This window comes from Semicossyphus pulcher, unplaced genomic scaffold, assembly GCF_022749685.1.
Source record: "Semicossyphus pulcher isolate SPU_LCO1_2020_fin unplaced genomic scaffold, fSemPul1.0.p SCAF_13, whole genome shotgun sequence".
Lineage (NCBI taxonomy): Eukaryota > Metazoa > Chordata > Actinopteri > Labriformes > Labridae > Semicossyphus > Semicossyphus pulcher.
In genome coordinates this window covers 23,066,441-23,083,101 of record NW_027211637.1, presented here as the reverse complement: position 1 = coordinate 23,083,101, position 16,661 = coordinate 23,066,441, and the positions used below count along the sequence as shown (strand labels likewise).

The following is a 16,661-nucleotide window of genomic DNA, read 5'->3' as shown; positions in this document are numbered from 1 at the left end:
CCCGCACTCATTAAAAAATCAAAGATTAATCTCATTTGTTTCTGGGGGGGGGGGGGGGGGGGACAGAGACTCTTACATGTCACTGAGGTTGCACTGGCTGGTAGGTTACGCAGCCGGTTGTGCTGGTCTGCCTCTGGCTCTTCTGGTTCCAGCAAAGGTTGTCCTACTTGTGCAGCCCCAGCAGGGATGCCCTGACATGGTATTGTCTGGGCCCTCTGTCCCCCTTCACCTTGATCCGCTGCGATTGCAGCAGACACTGTTCTCTCTCTTCTCCATTTGATCAGTGCCACACGGTCCCTGATCGACTTTCCCACAGTCTTAGCATCACTCTCATGGAAGAAGCCAGACTCCACCTGACAAAGAGAGGGAAAGAGTGTAACTTCCAGGATATTTTTAGAATGAGCATGTGAGAGAAGAGAGGTTGCATTAAAAAAAAAGGGGAGCGTGTGAGGGAGAGAGATGGAGCAAGAAAAGGAAGGAATAGAAAATCTATTTTAAGGGGGATCAGAGCAGTGGGGAACTATTCTCTTTGTCAGCAGCTCGGTTTACTGTTCACAACAGAACTGTCTGATCTGCAAATAACATTGATGCAGACAATACATAGAACACACAAAAAAATGCCATGCAGTTTTGTTGCAAAAATTGAAAGGGGAAGAACTGAACATGAAATTGCGTATAAAATGGCTACATAGCTTTCAATACTAATGACAAAAAAGATAAATCAAGTCTTCAGCGTTTCAAATCTCATTGTGCTGTTGGTCAACATGTCTGCTCTCATTTTTACTGAGAGGCCTTAGATTTGTTTTCACAGCTTCAAGGCCTGGTCAAGGCCAAAACAGCACAGACAAATGCAGAGAGAGAGACCCAACACAAAAGAGAGAAAAATGTGTGGGAGAGAGAAAGAGACAGAGATAGAGGAACAAAGAAAAAGAAGACATTGGTTAAAACAAGAGACAGGGAATGAAAAGGAAATAAAAGCAAGTTGTCACTCACTGTCATCAATCAATTTGCTGAATGTTTAACAATTTTTTTCTCTTTTATAATAATCTCAGGGAGGATGCACCTTCATCAAAGGATTTATATTTAGACCTCTCAGCTGACACATCTCAGTGTCCTCCATTCCTTTACCGTCACATGATGTACAAGCACATACTGTGCATACTGTATACATACATGTTTGTAAAACACAGTGCAGATGCTCCCCAGCCCTAATGCAATATATAGACCTAACATTAATCTGTTCAATGAAAGTTTGTTTGAGGCTATTCTTGAATAGTTCTGCCGAGAGGATAACCCTGACCGTCTCATGAAAGTTTTGCTTTATAGTGTCCCTGATTATGTGTAGTACTTTTTTCAGATAATAATGTTGTTTACATTCTCCAGCTGAAGTTTAGTCGTGTTAACTCAGTATGTTTTATCACCGTATCCCAATAAATAATTTCATGGTGCTGCAGAACGTTCGATGAGATGATATTTAAAAGGCTCTTAGTGGATATTATCATGGCATCCACACTGAGAGAAATCTTCAGTGAAGACCATCCGATAAGACACCCACAGGCCCCGCAATAAAACCAGTCTAGAAAAACTGGAGAAAACTATGTAAACAAGAGGAAAAAACATAACCGCAATCACAGTGTTCCTGGAAGAGCAGAGTAAGTTATCATCAGCAATCTGCATGCAAGTGCATTCCCTGATTAAGAGATACAAGTAATGGGAGCAGCTAGAACACGCCGAGTTACACAGTAAAATGCATTACTAGTATGGTTAAAAAGGAACTTATGACTGAAATGTAAAATATGCAGAGGATATATCTGCATAAGTCCCAGGATTCCACATCGAGATTTATGTTCAAATACTTTCATGACACATCAATATGACCGTACCCTTAAGAATTCACTCACCATTTCTTGTGCCACAACCTCAGGGACCTCCTTCTCCAAGTCAAATGTGAACTCAATGGCTCCAGTTTCCTTGTATTTTCCTTTTAACTTCTTATGGTCTTCCACCCACAGTTTTAGGGCTATTGAGGCCTTTTTGCAATCATCCTCCTCCGCTAACTCAACCCGTACGCCTGTGTCCTCAGCAAAGAAAGCGTGGTTCAACAGGTCCTTTATGGTGTACCTGAGAGGAGGAAAACCAATGGTGAAGACTCTGTATCAAATTTGTATTACACACACGAATGCCACAAATCTGTAATGGACATTTATTAAAGATAAGCATCAATATGGTCAGCTGTGGTACAAGGACATCCTGGCCAAGTTGGAAAAAATAATCATACCATAAATACACAAGATTACCTTTGCTGCAGAGACAAAGTCACTCACTGAACCCAATAACGCTTCAATAAAAAAGCCACTGGAAGCTAATTTAGGGTTATTTTCCCCTCTGTACACAAACTCATTATGTAACAGAAATGAAAGACACCCTGCAGATATGGTGGGAGACTGCAGTGCTGCTGAGAGCCCAACTGTCAGCGCCACCGCAATGAAGCGGGGGAGGAGAGACATGGCTTGAAAGATGAGAGGGCACCTTGTGGGCATTGTTGGCCGGACACTGGACAATGATGGCGACAGTCACTCACCGCTCCTCTTTCTTTTGGCAGATACACTCTCCAATGATCTCCTTGATTTCAGGATCCATGACCTTGTTGTAACTGGCTGGCTTCACTCCCTGAGGAAAAGGAAATATAAACAAAATGCTGAGGTCACGCCATGAAAGGATACTGTGTCGATGAAAAGTAATGACAGGAGAAAAACAAAGGAAAGAGAGCTTGTCTTTTTTTTTTTTTTTTTTTTTAGGACATTCCACCCCGAATCTTATAATTTACACGGCATACACTCACGCCCTGTAGGCTTGTCATCCTTGACATAGGATGGCAGCTGTGGTCAGCTCTTATCCATGTCACTTTCAGTGGATTCCAAAAAGAACAAAAGTATCAACATAATTAAAAAGGGTTTGCTCTGGTTCCTGTTATTTTGATTGTAAACTGCAATCATAACAAAGCTGACTTCAGTGCCTGTACTTTGACTGTTCAGAACATCCCATGATTATATATGGTCAGGGACAGTGAGAAGAGTTATAAAAGTTGTTTTTTTTGGACATATTCAGTTTTTTTCAATATGGGGAGTTCGATACTCAATAGATTTGGTTAGAGTATCACTTTTAATTTATGGATTTATAGTAGTACTACATTTTCTGAGCAAAGAGCTATTTTTTTGCACAGATGTTTTCTCCATTATGCAGTATTATCTGTGGGGTTGACTCACTCGTGAGATCAGTAATTCCTAAAAGAGCCACTTTCTGCATCTAAAATATAAATTTTATGCATCCTCTGAATTATCATTCCTACCAATTATGCAGCAGCACTGTATGTGCTCGGGGAGTAGTATAAAGCTATCAGGGTTTCTCTTTGATCAATCTCCTATTAATATCCTGCAGTGGTCCCTGCAGGCAAATCTAATATGCATACTGTAACAATACAGAGAGCAGTATTTAGAGACAGCTGCACTGACACTGCCCAACCATTCATATGGGCATGGAGGCCTTCTCTTCTTTTACAGCAGGTGAAAGAGACATCTCTGAGTCCAACCCTGCCAAGTCTCAGGAGTGGAAAATCAATACTCTTTATCAAATCCGGAAGTCTATCATGACTTTAGACACCCCCTGATCTAAAAACAGTTTGCTGTATGCTTTGCTATCAGAGGCATGCTCAGTGAAACAGAATGGAATACAGCCTTTAGGCTTTGTCTAAAAAACAAAGCAGATTTGGACTCCCTCTGTGACACCATATGGCTCATTAGATTCTTCACCCAAGAAATTCAAGGATGAGGATACATCTAGCTGAAAAACACTGCAGATCGGGTACTATAGCTCTATCGCTGCAATTAAAAAACTCCCTGGACTTATGTGGTGAAGTAGCTAAAAACTTCCCCGACATTACTGTCAACTTTTACAGGATCACTAAGCATGACCCTAAATTGTTACAAAGTGCAGGCTACAATAAGAGTCTTTTTTTAGAAGACTGGGGCATGAAAAAGTTTTGTTGTTGACACTTTGGAAGCTAAATTATAGAATACCACTATGGCTAAAAGAATGAAGGGAATATTTGTAAAACAATAAAATAAAAAGTTGTTATTGATATTTGAATTCTGATACATAATTCAAATTATAGCTTCATGTATCGGCTAAGAGTTGTTGTACAGCATGTTTGATGGCTAACACAAAGTTACTGCAGGCCCTGTTTTGTCTGTACAATGAATGATGTAGTAATTCTAGTGGGTAGTAATTTGGAGCTACTAAACTTGTCTCTGCAAAGCCTGCTCTTAGTCCAATATTAGCTATAATATACGTATAGCTATAATATCTCAACTTTACACAGAATGAAAAAATGTTCAGGGTCAGGACTCACACTAGTGACTTTGCGGTATATCTGAGCAGCATTCTGACACTCTGAGTAGGGGTATTCTGAGGTGGCCATCTCAAGCATACACATCCCAAAGGCGTAGACATCCACAGCCTCGTCGTAGTGTTCCTCATACATCTCTGGAGCCATGAACTCTGGTGTTCCTGAAGAGAGAAGAAGAGTGTCAAATGGATAAGTCAGCAACTTGTTACTATAAGACACATTTATCTGTCAAGTTACATTTTAAAGTCTCACACCTATGACACTCTTAGCAAAGGAAGCCGCCTTGAGAGTTGCCAGTCCTAAATCCCCTATTTTGACCGAGCCTGTAGGTCCAGTGATAAAGATATTATCACATTTGAGATCCCTATGAATAATGGGAGGGGTCCTGGTGTGGAGAAAGTGAAGGCCTTTCAGGATCTGTCGGCACCAGCTCCTCAGCACCTTGGGCTTCATTACCTTGAAACGCTTTAGATAGCTGTGGGAAGGAGAAGAGACGCAATATAATATTTCAGTAAGACAAAGAAAGGCTTACATTTGTGGACAAGTTAAAAGGCTTAAATGTGCTTTTTGTCATTGAATTACTTACGTTTTTAGTGTTCCTGACGTCATAAGCTCTGTTACTAATACAATGCACTTCTTTCCTTTCACAGGTGACTCCCAGAAGTCATAGAAACGGACAATGTTGGGATGTTGAAGACCCTTCAACATCTCCGCTTCCTCCTTAAAGCGTTGACGTTCCACTTTCGACAGCTTGCGATCCTAGAGAAAAGACAACAGATGCAGCGGGAACAACATAAATAACATGAAGCCCTAATGATAACATACTTATTCTATCATATGTGCACAGCCAGATGGAAGAGGACGTCAGCTTGGATTTTTAATCATGCATCCAGGAAAAACAGTGAGTGAGAGTGGGGTTAGTGTCAGTCTTTGAGCCATATACACATCTCTAATTGGACCATATGTACATCAAAGCTAACGGCAGTCAGCAATTTGTGTGTGTGGGAAGAATCCAGATCAGTGGCTTTCTTGAGCAGTAACAAGATTCATACTAAATATCATGCATGTGTTTGATATTTCAAGTATATTCTATGTATAATACCAGTCATAAGTGACTTCTTGTTTAGCCGTGTAAGGAGACATTAAAAACGTGACAAACGCATTGACTCTGGAGAGAGAATGAGCCCACTCATCAACATGGTCCCACCCACTACACACTGCGGCTAAAGGTTATGTGTCATCGATCTCCTCCATCTTTCTTCATCTCCTTCACCTCCTTCACTTGCTTGCTTGCTTGCTCACTCTCTCATCCACTACCTTTACTCCCCCCTCCCCCCATATCTGCAATCTGTCTCCCTCTCTGCACCCCTAACACCAGCCACTCCCTCCTCTATATCCAAACATCCCCCGCACACACACAAACACATCTTTGGTAACCGCTCCCTCTCAAATTCTCTGTGAGGAGGACCCCACTCTGAGAGCACCTTGCTCTAGGTAGTGCCAAGTGTTTTTCTTACAGCCTTTCTTTAACCACCACAGCATAGACTTACGTAACAGACGCGCATAAACGTACAGTCAGCACTGAGCATGGACTCGAAGCACGACCCCACCCCTCAAAGAGACGGATGACACAGACGTTGGAATGCAATGAACACAACTTAGCGAGATCTAATCCATTTAATTATTCAACCACAGTGAAGTCCTGTGAGATGAAACAATGAAGCAACTACAAAATCAGCCTGAATAACCTACGTGATTAACAACGAAGCTCAGTGCAATGTGATGCAATTTGTTGAAGAGCGGACCGGAAGATGTATAAAGCATGGTGTGTGTGTGTGTGTGTGTGTGAATGTGGCATATCAGGTTTTGTGTGCAAGTGTGTGGGGGGTGGGGATTTTCACTGCACTCTTCTAACGGCCCATGAATAATTCAGTTCTGCAGAGAACCCTTTCTACTGAGGCGAGCTGAGCAATGCAAGGCTGGGGCTGGGCCGCCCAAGTTGGGCTGGGTTATCCCCAAGTGCTCCTTGCTGCACATGGACCGAAGTTTACCTAAAACACAGGTCAAAAGGGAGAGATAGTGAGGGAGGAGAGAGAGCTTGAAGCAAATTTTAACCCTTGGGCACTGCAGCTTTCCTCCCTTACTGCATACCCTGTTTCCTCCTCTCCTCATCACCTCTGCTCTCATCTTTCAGGAATCCTGCTGCTTTTCCTAAACAACCCCCTTACCCCCAACACAGTGTTCCCTAAGTCCCAATAACTACCCCACCCCACCCCAAACACACCTCCATTTGCCCTCCCTCTTCTGTTTTGCCCTTCAGCAGACATTGGGGTATGTGCATAATTCAGAAGCCACATGTAGGCTTAGAGGTGTTTGTGCACAGCATAGCGAGATACACAGACAGATACATATGCAAACTGAGCCACTAGAAGAATGCGACTCCCAGGACACACACAAACATACACACACACACACACCAGGCAAAAGATATCCCAGACGCATCAATATGTGAGACTCATTAATTGCTTCAAAGAAAATGTGATGGATGTACTAGTGTGACTCATTTTTACATTACTTTTGAAATCGAAGCAATGCAGCAAACAGATCGTCTTGTGATTGTGTGTGCATGTTTGTATGTTTTCAGACTCTTTTCAAGCCTGCACTTTACACCAGGCTTAAGAAAAGGCTCAGTTATCTGCGGCAGATTGTGGAGCCGCCCAGGCGAGGTTAAGCGCACACAAAGAAAACCATACACCAGTACAGAAACATAGATTGTGACATTAGCAGGAAGCAATTTATAAAGATTTGCTGCACTCTGCTGACAATTAGTTCCACAGCTCTCTCTGTTAGCTCATACTGCAACACAAAAATATCTGAATAAGTGTCGAAACACGGGGGCTTTGGACACAGAGGGACCAGGTAATAGATTATAATACTGGTCCTGGGAACTTGGCAGGCTAATACAGCATGTAATTGCAAGGTATGTGTTCAAATCAAATTCCTGGCCTTATGTCACATGTTGTCTGTGGTGCATACAGTCCATCTAAGAAGAATGTGCCTTGATTGTAACAAGATGGCTATCGTTAGATTCTCAGATAGAGCTCCCAGTTAGAGGAGATGTTTTGTTTTATATAAAAGGCTCTTGCTGCCTACTTCTCAGATATTCATACAAAATCAGCTATGTATAGTACATATAACTCCATGGGAAGAACAAACACTGCCTTAGTCTGGATTACACTGAGCCTACCTATGCTACAGAATGTACGGTATGCATGTACGAAGATGGTATCACTTCAGCTGCCTTACAACGAAATTCCAAGCCAGGTCTACCTAAAGGTGCCCGAATTTAGCTGCCCACTGGTTCAACAATACAGTTTGAGTACTGCAAAATCCTGACAAAGAAACTGCCATGTCATTGCTTAGCCTGTGAAACATGGATATCTTAGAATATTGGAGAATGTGCAAGGCAAACAAGAATGGAAGCTAATCAGTGTAATGTAATGTGCTTCGCTAATAAGGCTTGATTATTTGCCTATCAAACTCCTGCAGAGAGCAAGGAAACACAAATAACACAAAATAAATCCGTCAAACAATGAGCATCGTTCATGGGCCTATAGTTGTGGAATATATAGCTCTCCAGCAAACAGTCGTACTAATGATAGATTGATTGATTAAATGGAGTTTCAGGAATGAACAGAAGCGCAATTAACAAAAACAACTTATGATTAAACATGCAAAATAATAATTATGTGTACAAACACACAGTGCAGGCACAGTTGTGTTTAGAAAGGTGAGTCAAAACATTGCTTCACTCACAACCGAATGACGCAGCCAATTTTTCCTACGGGTGCCACTTTTTTTTGCACAGAAATTTTGTGGAGTGCCACAGGGGGCTTTAGCAGGATAAGTGCCTTCTATTGATTATCCTCTAATAGAATCCAATTGCCCCTAGTAGAGGGGGAGCTGTCGGGCAAAAGAGTGTTGAGGCAAGCCGCCTCTCTGGAGCATCAATCCAAGAGACATCTGACACACTCACACAAGTGAGTGATGGATGCTGACAATGTTCGCAAGCAGAGAAAACTTTATAAACATGAAGTCTGAAGCCGAAAAACTCAAGGGTAATATATTATTAACACTTCCTCCCATCTCTCATCAAACACAACACTCACACACACAAACAGCTTCGGCCATAAATTGATTTAGAAATGCAAAAAAGGTTAGTCATGACATTTACCAAGATGGATTCCTCATTTCCATAACTGAAATTAGATACCCCAAATTAAAGGTGTGAATAATCTTACACAAGCCCTTAGCCAGGAAAGAAAGAGAGAAATTATAAAATATTTGAATCCAAATTGATGAATTATCTGTTTGTGTGTTGCTAACTTTATAAATGATAAAATAACCATCTGCCTCACTTGGCACACTCACAAAAATTTGATAGAACTGGATTATTATTTTCAGCCCCGGTAAAGTTCCCTCTATAATGTGATGAAAAGGCCTGCAGCAAAACACAGAGGCAAAGATAACAGGCATCTTCTGACCGTATTGTTTTTGGACATTGGCCCAGATGAGTCTATAAAATGACCAAGCAGCTGACCCAAGTCACCATCTAGACATCATCAAATCTTTCTCTAGTGTTCCATATTCTTAAAGTAGCCCTGATGAGGCCAGAATAGTTCACAGTTTCTACCTTGTATTTAAATCTCTAAAATCAGTAATCCGTTAAGATCCAAAACAAGGGAAGTAAACTTCTTTGGAGGGTAACAGGTTTCAGCATCAGTCCTAATTACAAAAGCCAAATTACACACTCAAAACATCAATCTGGGTTCTCACCACAGCTTTGTGCTCCTAATTACAATTTCCTCTTTCCCCCATTAAAATGGCCGCATCTTGATCCTTGGTTAACAATGAGCAGATTAGCATCATTTGGGCTTAGTAGCAGAAGTGTGACAGAGATTTATATTTAAATAACGTTAACTATTTAACTTAGACAGCAAACCCCAGAGTACGTAATATGTGTGACAACATTTGGCTTAAGAGATTAAGAAAGAAAATATTTCTCCTCAGGAAGTAAAACAAACTTAAACCAGACTGTTGAAATCATTAAGGCATGAAAAGGTAAACCACTAAAGATTTGTTTTACTCAAACACACATGCAGCAGGCCACACTGAAACCACAGAGCCACCAGGCCTTTGTATAGTTTAGTTACACTACAATAAAAGCTAAGGTTCAGTCGCAACCATAATGTCATGCTTTACTGACTCCGTGCAAGACAGAACTCCAGCCCTAAATCTGTGTCCTATCCACAGCCTAATTAGATATTTCAACAATAATGTTGTTTGGAATAACTGGACAGAATACTGGTTGCCAGGTTGAAGGAGGTATGCTAAATGACTTGGCCACCCAGCCATCCTCTGCACCCACCCCCAATAATAGTCAGATGACCAATGCAGTGCTTCCGCTGCCTTAACAAAAGCTGGTGCAGGGTGAGCCATGAGCCAGAAGACTGCCCGCAGCTGAATTTTTGTCCCATCAGTCAGGACTGCAGGAGCTTTTTGCCCGCAGCTGTGCTCGTCACTCTATTACCTCTACTCAGTGTTACCCCACCTGACATGCAGGCACTCTGCTAGTGTGCCAATTAGCACAGCTTGGGTGTACTCAGGGTGGCACAGTATAATATTTAAAGCATGGAAGAGCTTGATGGTGCAAAGAGGAGAGCAAAAATGTGCATGTAACACCTGGCCTTATCAAGGAGGAGCCTAAAAGACAGGAACACTGTTGAGGGAGATAGGTCTCTGTGTTAATAATAAAATAATACTGATAAAACCAGCCTGTGACCAAATTACTTACTGCTGTTATGGGTGTGAAGGGAGTGAGCTGAGGAGAAACTATGGAGGAGGAGATGCATGACACAACCACACCCCCAGCAGCCTTAGTCAACAGAAATAAAACAGGAACAACAACAAAGCATTATGTCAGATATGCACTTATGACTAAATTGAACTGTAAGTGGACCACAGTGAAAGGCACTTGTGTTTGTTACATGGGTGTTTAAGTGTATGAGTGTGTCTGGCTGATTGTGACAGGGAGTTAGCCAATGTGGATTAGGGCATTCAAACCTCCTATAAACCTCTTTTCTGTCATCAACTAAATGCGTAGGCTGACAAACAAACTGTTCTTTGACTCAGAGACAAAGAAACAAAAAATTCTGATTACACACATGCCTCCTCAAAAGACTAATGCCGCTTATGCAACGGCCATGACAACAGACTTATCACATCTTTGTTTAGGGCCTGACTGGCTGATTTCACAGGCAATTTCCTTTTATACACTTGTGGTAAGATCTTCTTAAGAAGGATCCTTCAACTTTCGCCGATGTTTTATGGAGACACAAATTCAGTGAGGTAAAGGATATCTTAAAGTTTAACTTAAAAATTAAACTGACTGTAACAAAATAGGATAACAGTTCAAGTTTAGTTTCATGTAAGCCAATACTTAGATAATGGATTCATCCCCTATAAGCATAAGGGCTGAAACTAATGAAATAAAATTAATTAAAATGTATTTGTTCACGAGAAAATAAGGGAAAATTGCCCTAATAAGTTCAAAAAGCCCAAGCTGATGCATTTACATTGAATATATTTGGATTTTGGACTGTTGGAAAATAGCCATTAACAACATAAACCCGGGAAAAGCTGAAAGGAAGCAAAGAATGTTTTGCATTTTCGCAATTAGATTTGACTAATTGATTTCTCGACTTATCTTTTCAGCACTAAAGACAGTATCTGCTGATAAAACAGGCCAGCCAATGTATTGGCAGGACTCCAATCTTCTAAAACTAGATACAGTCAAACAGAAAAAGACTGAGAAACTGGTCTCCTTCCTATCGTTACAGAAACACAGCAGAGTGATTTTAGAAATTAATCCATTTCTTTGAAACAAAGCCTTAACTACAAGGGAAAAGCAGAGGCACTATTTAACACAGGAGCTTCCACATAATCAATAGGTGATAATGTTCATGCTGTCGTCTACTGAACTGATTAAAGGCAAATGCTGAAACCTTAAACCAAATCTGAGTGGCTCACCCTCTTGCATAAACCACAGTCTGGGAAACCTTGGTGTTCCCTTCAACAAAACCCTCTCTAGTGATGCACAGAACCTAACAAACACAGTCAGTCACTGAGATAGTACCCACCGGTCTCCTTGATACTATAATTTTCTAAAGTGCTAAAACTACATCTTGTTTAATCAGATTAATCAGACTTTTAATACAGATGCCAAATCATAAATGACAATATGAGTCATTTTATGAATTATAGTAAAGCAGCAAAGATAAAAACGGCCATGTCTTCTTAGCCTTTGCATTTCTCATTTATCAACGAGGCTTTAAAGAGGACAGAAAGCAACTTAAACCAGTTTGTCCAATAGAATGTGAGGCACGACAGCTGGTAGTGACATCTTCAACACACCCTCATTGCCCATTGTAAAAAGCTCGTACAGTTAGCTACAAATAGCTGTGGTGCTATGATACCCAGGGTGGCAATTCACCCCAGCTGCTCTGAACTTGAGACAAATATTCACAAATGTGCTCCACGCCGATGTAAATTACCAAAGCCTAATGAAGTCAGTGTGGACTGGTGCAGGCCAGAAAGGGAGCGTCGAGGGTGGGTAGTCGTGCACATATGCCCCTTTTCCCACATCACTGCTGATGAGGGTTGGAGCTGAGACAAGGCACAGAAAAGTGGCGTGCTTAGTAGAGATGTCCTGAGCCGAACTTCGGGGCTTGGCCAACCCCCCCTCCCCTTGACCATTTTATCAGCCGCTGCAGTGTGGGGGCACAGAGCCAGAGAGACAGCCTTGATTCAGCAAAATACCCTGACCCAGACGAAACACAACAAAGGCAAATCGGGACAAGGGGCTTTCCTGCATAGAGAATTTAAAATCTGCCAGCTCTCTTTAACAAAACTCATCCAGGAAATCAGTAATAACATTAGAAGATTGTGTTAAATAAGGGACTACCAAACATCTACTACTGCAAGATTACTGTAGGAACAAAGACAGCATGGCAGCAGTGATGTTCACCGGGCAGTTCTTGTCAATAAAATCCTAATTCACATTAGTTAAAAGTTTCCTTAAATTAATCAGGTTTGACAATAGAGCAAATATAGCTAGTTAATGCTGCAATAGGAGGGAGCCAATGATGATGGGCAGAGTCAAAGTACTGCTCCTACAAACCAACAGGCTTTAGTGTTAACTAGCAAAACAGAAACTACTTGACTTTCTTTTTTTCTTACACATTTATTGTGACAGCTATTAAACTACAATACCTAGGAAGATACCTGGTGTGTGAAAACCTGCTTGGAAATAACACTTATTCTTATTCTACACAAGCTGTCTCCATGGACCATGGTATGAAAAAAAATTACAAATTTGTTTATATACACACGTTGTTTAGCCTTCTGTTATCAGGCTGTTGTTTGAATATGACAGATTGTTTTGCCTTTTTATAGAATGCTCATTATGAACATACGACCATAATACTTTTAGTCTAAGTCAATCCAGTGCAACTTCACCACAAATTACATCTTCTCAATGATCAAAGGTTTACATTAGCAAGTCTCTGACGCAGGTAAATACAATAAGCTTGGTAAAACTGAGATACATTAAAGGCTTTCTAAGTACTTCCAATTTCCTGATTAAGTTCAAAATATTATGACATGTAGCAAAACATGCTTTAGTAAAGGCTCTTTTGCTTTAACTTAGTTTTTTAAGCACATTTTCTCTAAAAATAGAACATTTTGGTACAGCAGGTCACACCCTTAGTACAACCTTTGCCTCATCCTTTAAGCACACACATACACAAATGTACACCCAGCCACACAAACCACCACAATTTCAACAGTGATATTATTTAAAGCTACAGAGAAAAACTCTATTCATCTACTGAACAGTCCTTTAAGTTAAGAGGCTTTATATACGAAATGAGCTGTAAAACTAACAGTTTATGCTTTCTCCTAATACACAAGTGCTACAGTATGGCCATTTGTTCTCCAACTCGTCATTACGTAAATAGCTTAGTGACACAGAGGTCAACTAGAGTGTGAATTTATTAAAATTAACCCTTGTCTTCATGCCAAAGGGCCTAAGCAGGAGGCTTAAAGAGGATGCAGAGGTTCTCTGGAGTTTTTAATACAAATACCCATGTTAAATTCCAAAAGGGATTACAATTCCTAATGAGCTGTTGTGACACTTCCTATTATTGGGGGGGGGGGGGGGGGTGAGGGAGGTCAAAGGCCATTTTTATCAAGGTAATAAGGTCAAAAAAAGGTAGAACAGAAGATTACAATAGGTCAGATAGCTAGGACATTAGTGGCACAATACTTTAGAACTGAACTATATCATTGAGTTCGGACAAAACAAGACAACACAAGCAAGGACTCTGGCCTGGGAAAGTACGATGGCCAATGGAAAGATTCTCCAGCATTTTATTCGCCAAACAATAAATCAGCGGTGGATTCAATCAATCAAGGAAATAATTGAAAGTTGCAGTCCTAGATCCCATTAACCAGCCTGCTTCCAACAAGCCTGTTCGTGCTACTGTATACCACAGGCCAAATTGCTGTGGCTCTAACAGGCTTGTCCTCCTTCCCTCAGGCAGGAGTGACACAGGAGCTCAGGCATGCCTGAAGATGAGGCCACTGACAAGGCATTGTTAGCTACAGCCACTGGGTCTGGCTGCTCCTACTTCCCAGGGCCTCTTATGCCAAATGGGCTGTAATGAATGACCCACTTGGGCATCTCCAACTTTGTTTTCCTTTTGCAGTCAAGAAGGTGTTGTTTTTAGCACTTTGCATGTTAATCCAAAGAGACAGCCATAAGCTATGCTCAGAAAAACATAACCATCCTATAATATGGCTGAATCTAATCTTCCATTACAGCAGAATCACGTTTGGAATCAAGATGCTGACCTAGTGACTCATGCTATCAAAAATTTGCTGGGTCTGTTTGGTTCAAGAAGCTCAAATCTACAGCAAACACTCAAGAGACGGGCAGCTTCACATCACTGCCAACTCTGCATTCACTAGCTGAGAACCAGATTAATCTACAGAACAACAAACTCTCTGCCAAATACCACAAAGAAGTCTGCAAAAAAAGGTCACAAGTAAACCCTGCGTCTGCGAGTGTGCGCACAGCGTTCAACACTGAGATAAAAATCTATTCACAGACACAATTGGCTGAAACAGGAAGTTTCCAAAGTTTAAAAAAATAAATTCCAGTGATAGAACAACAAACAGAAACACAAGAAGTCTTTCTTCCCAACAATGAAAAAACTCACAACAGGCATCTTTCTCTCAGATTAACATCCTTGCCTGAGCCAGGACCATCTGTGTTATGCCAGCAGCCTGGCACGGAAACAGAAATGTGGAGGAGATGGGGCTGGGAGGAAATAGGGAGAGAGAAGGATGGGGGAGGAAGAGAGTTAGAAAGAATAAACACCGGACCAGATTAAAATTTCTGGGCAAAAAAGCCATGTGACCACTGGAAGAAGGGAAAACAGTGGAAAATCACAGAGTCATATCTCCTTCCCTCGGTCTTCCACAGAAAGCTCCTCTGTCTTTCTGAGCTCGGCAAAGCTGGCATCAACTACATGTCACACTAAAGAGTAAACACGCACAACACAGGCATGCAATCGTCACTACTTTGAGTTCAATCTTAAGAGCAGTTGATATCTCTTCTTGCACCATGCTGTTGATTATAACCGAGAAGATCTGTGTCTTTGTGGGCAGCGTGGGTTCTTGGCTCAGACCAACAATCTTTACAGCGACTCCTTTCATGCCACAAAATAACATTAAGCATGCTGATGAATCCCACTGGAGCTACAAACACTAAATTTCTCTTTAAGACTGTCAATAAAACATCTCATTCGCTGCACAAAGATAAAGAGCCCACCAGCTGAGCTTACTACACCTACTTCAGTGTACACAATCACACAGTGAGGCAACTATGAACCTTTTCCAAACTACTACACACTGATGGCACATCATTCTGGTTTTCTGTATTATAGTAGCTTGAAAATACATTGAAATATGCAAAATGACAGGTGGTGGAACAATTAGTCAATTAAATCAATTTCCTGTTTTTCAGTGTAATTCTACAGAAATTCCCATGTTCTGGATTCTCAAATGTAAATATTTGCTGGTTTCTTGGTATTTAAGAAGCGTTCACTGAATACATTTTGATTTTATGCTGTTTTTTAGACATTATAAGAAAACTAGGGTGAAGAAGGGCTATGTTTTATTTTCGTTTTAGATTAATCTACTTATCAGAATTTAGATTAATTGTTTGGTCTATAAAAACCCAAAGAGTGAAAGATGCCCTTACAATACCTTAAAACTGTCATGTCTGTTTTGTCCGACGAACAGTACAAGTACAGAGAATTAATTTACTATAATGTAAGACGAGTTACGAAAAGGCACAGATTTGGACATTTTAGAACCAGGACCCCTGGGATGCCAGTTTAGCTCAGCGGTTTAAGCGCCCGCCCCACATACAGAGGCAAGTCCTTGATGCAGCAGCGCCGGGTTCAACTCCAACTCTCAGCCCTTTGCTGCATTTCATCCCCGCCCTCTGTTCTCATGTTTCCAATTCTGTCCACTGTCCTATCAATAAAGGCAGAAGCCGCAAAGAAAAGGACCAGGACCCATCAATTTCAAGCTAAGTGATTTCTCAACAAAAAGGTGCAGCTGTTATCTGAGGATATCGCCCTCGACTCTTACAAAATGTGGTCGTTTTTAACTCACTGATAATGTTTTATGGCCATAATGATGAATCATCAACAGAACAATGGATAATGGACAGTATTGTTTATCTGCAGAATTGTCTAAAATTATGAAAATAGATGCAGATGTTAAATTAGCATTGGTTTGTTGCAGCTCTTAATTTATAATCATTTTTGCATTTACAGATCTGCCACACTGTATTTTTCTAACATTTAACTGCTTGTCACGAACAACTTGGATGACTCAACTGAGATCACAAGCAGTTCTGATCAACTGAATAAGGCACCACATTAGACCTTATTGACTCAGGCATAGAAAGTTAAATAAATGGTTCTAATTAAAGCTATTAAACCAGAGAGCGCTATGATGAATCGCATGGATCAGCTGAGAAAAGTATTTTGTTTATCCAACTGTATGAATGACTGTTTATTAAAAACAACGTATGAAAGAGTGACTACATGAGAACATGATT

The 16,661-nt window shown here is 40.9% G+C and overlaps 1 protein-coding gene across 2 annotated transcripts in view; it reads right to left on the bottom strand.

Annotated features, from left to right (window-relative positions):
- Positions 1 to 16,661, bottom strand: part of LOC138589285 (serine/threonine-protein kinase WNK2) — a 40,339-nt gene that overhangs the window by 21,084 nt on the left and 2,594 nt on the right. For both annotated transcript variants that reach the window (XM_069659498.1, XM_069659499.1), the window contains exons 3-8: positions 4,992 to 5,164; positions 4,660 to 4,880; positions 4,409 to 4,566; positions 2,582 to 2,670; positions 1,902 to 2,121; positions 77 to 353 (exon numbers count right to left, since the gene is read on the bottom strand). In XM_069659498.1, the coding sequence (XP_069515599.1) occupies positions 77 to 353; positions 1,902 to 2,121; positions 2,582 to 2,670; positions 4,409 to 4,566; positions 4,660 to 4,880; positions 4,992 to 5,164 (1,138 nt within the window). The remainder of the gene's footprint in view (positions 1 to 76; positions 354 to 1,901; positions 2,122 to 2,581; positions 2,671 to 4,408; positions 4,567 to 4,659; positions 4,881 to 4,991; positions 5,165 to 16,661) is intronic.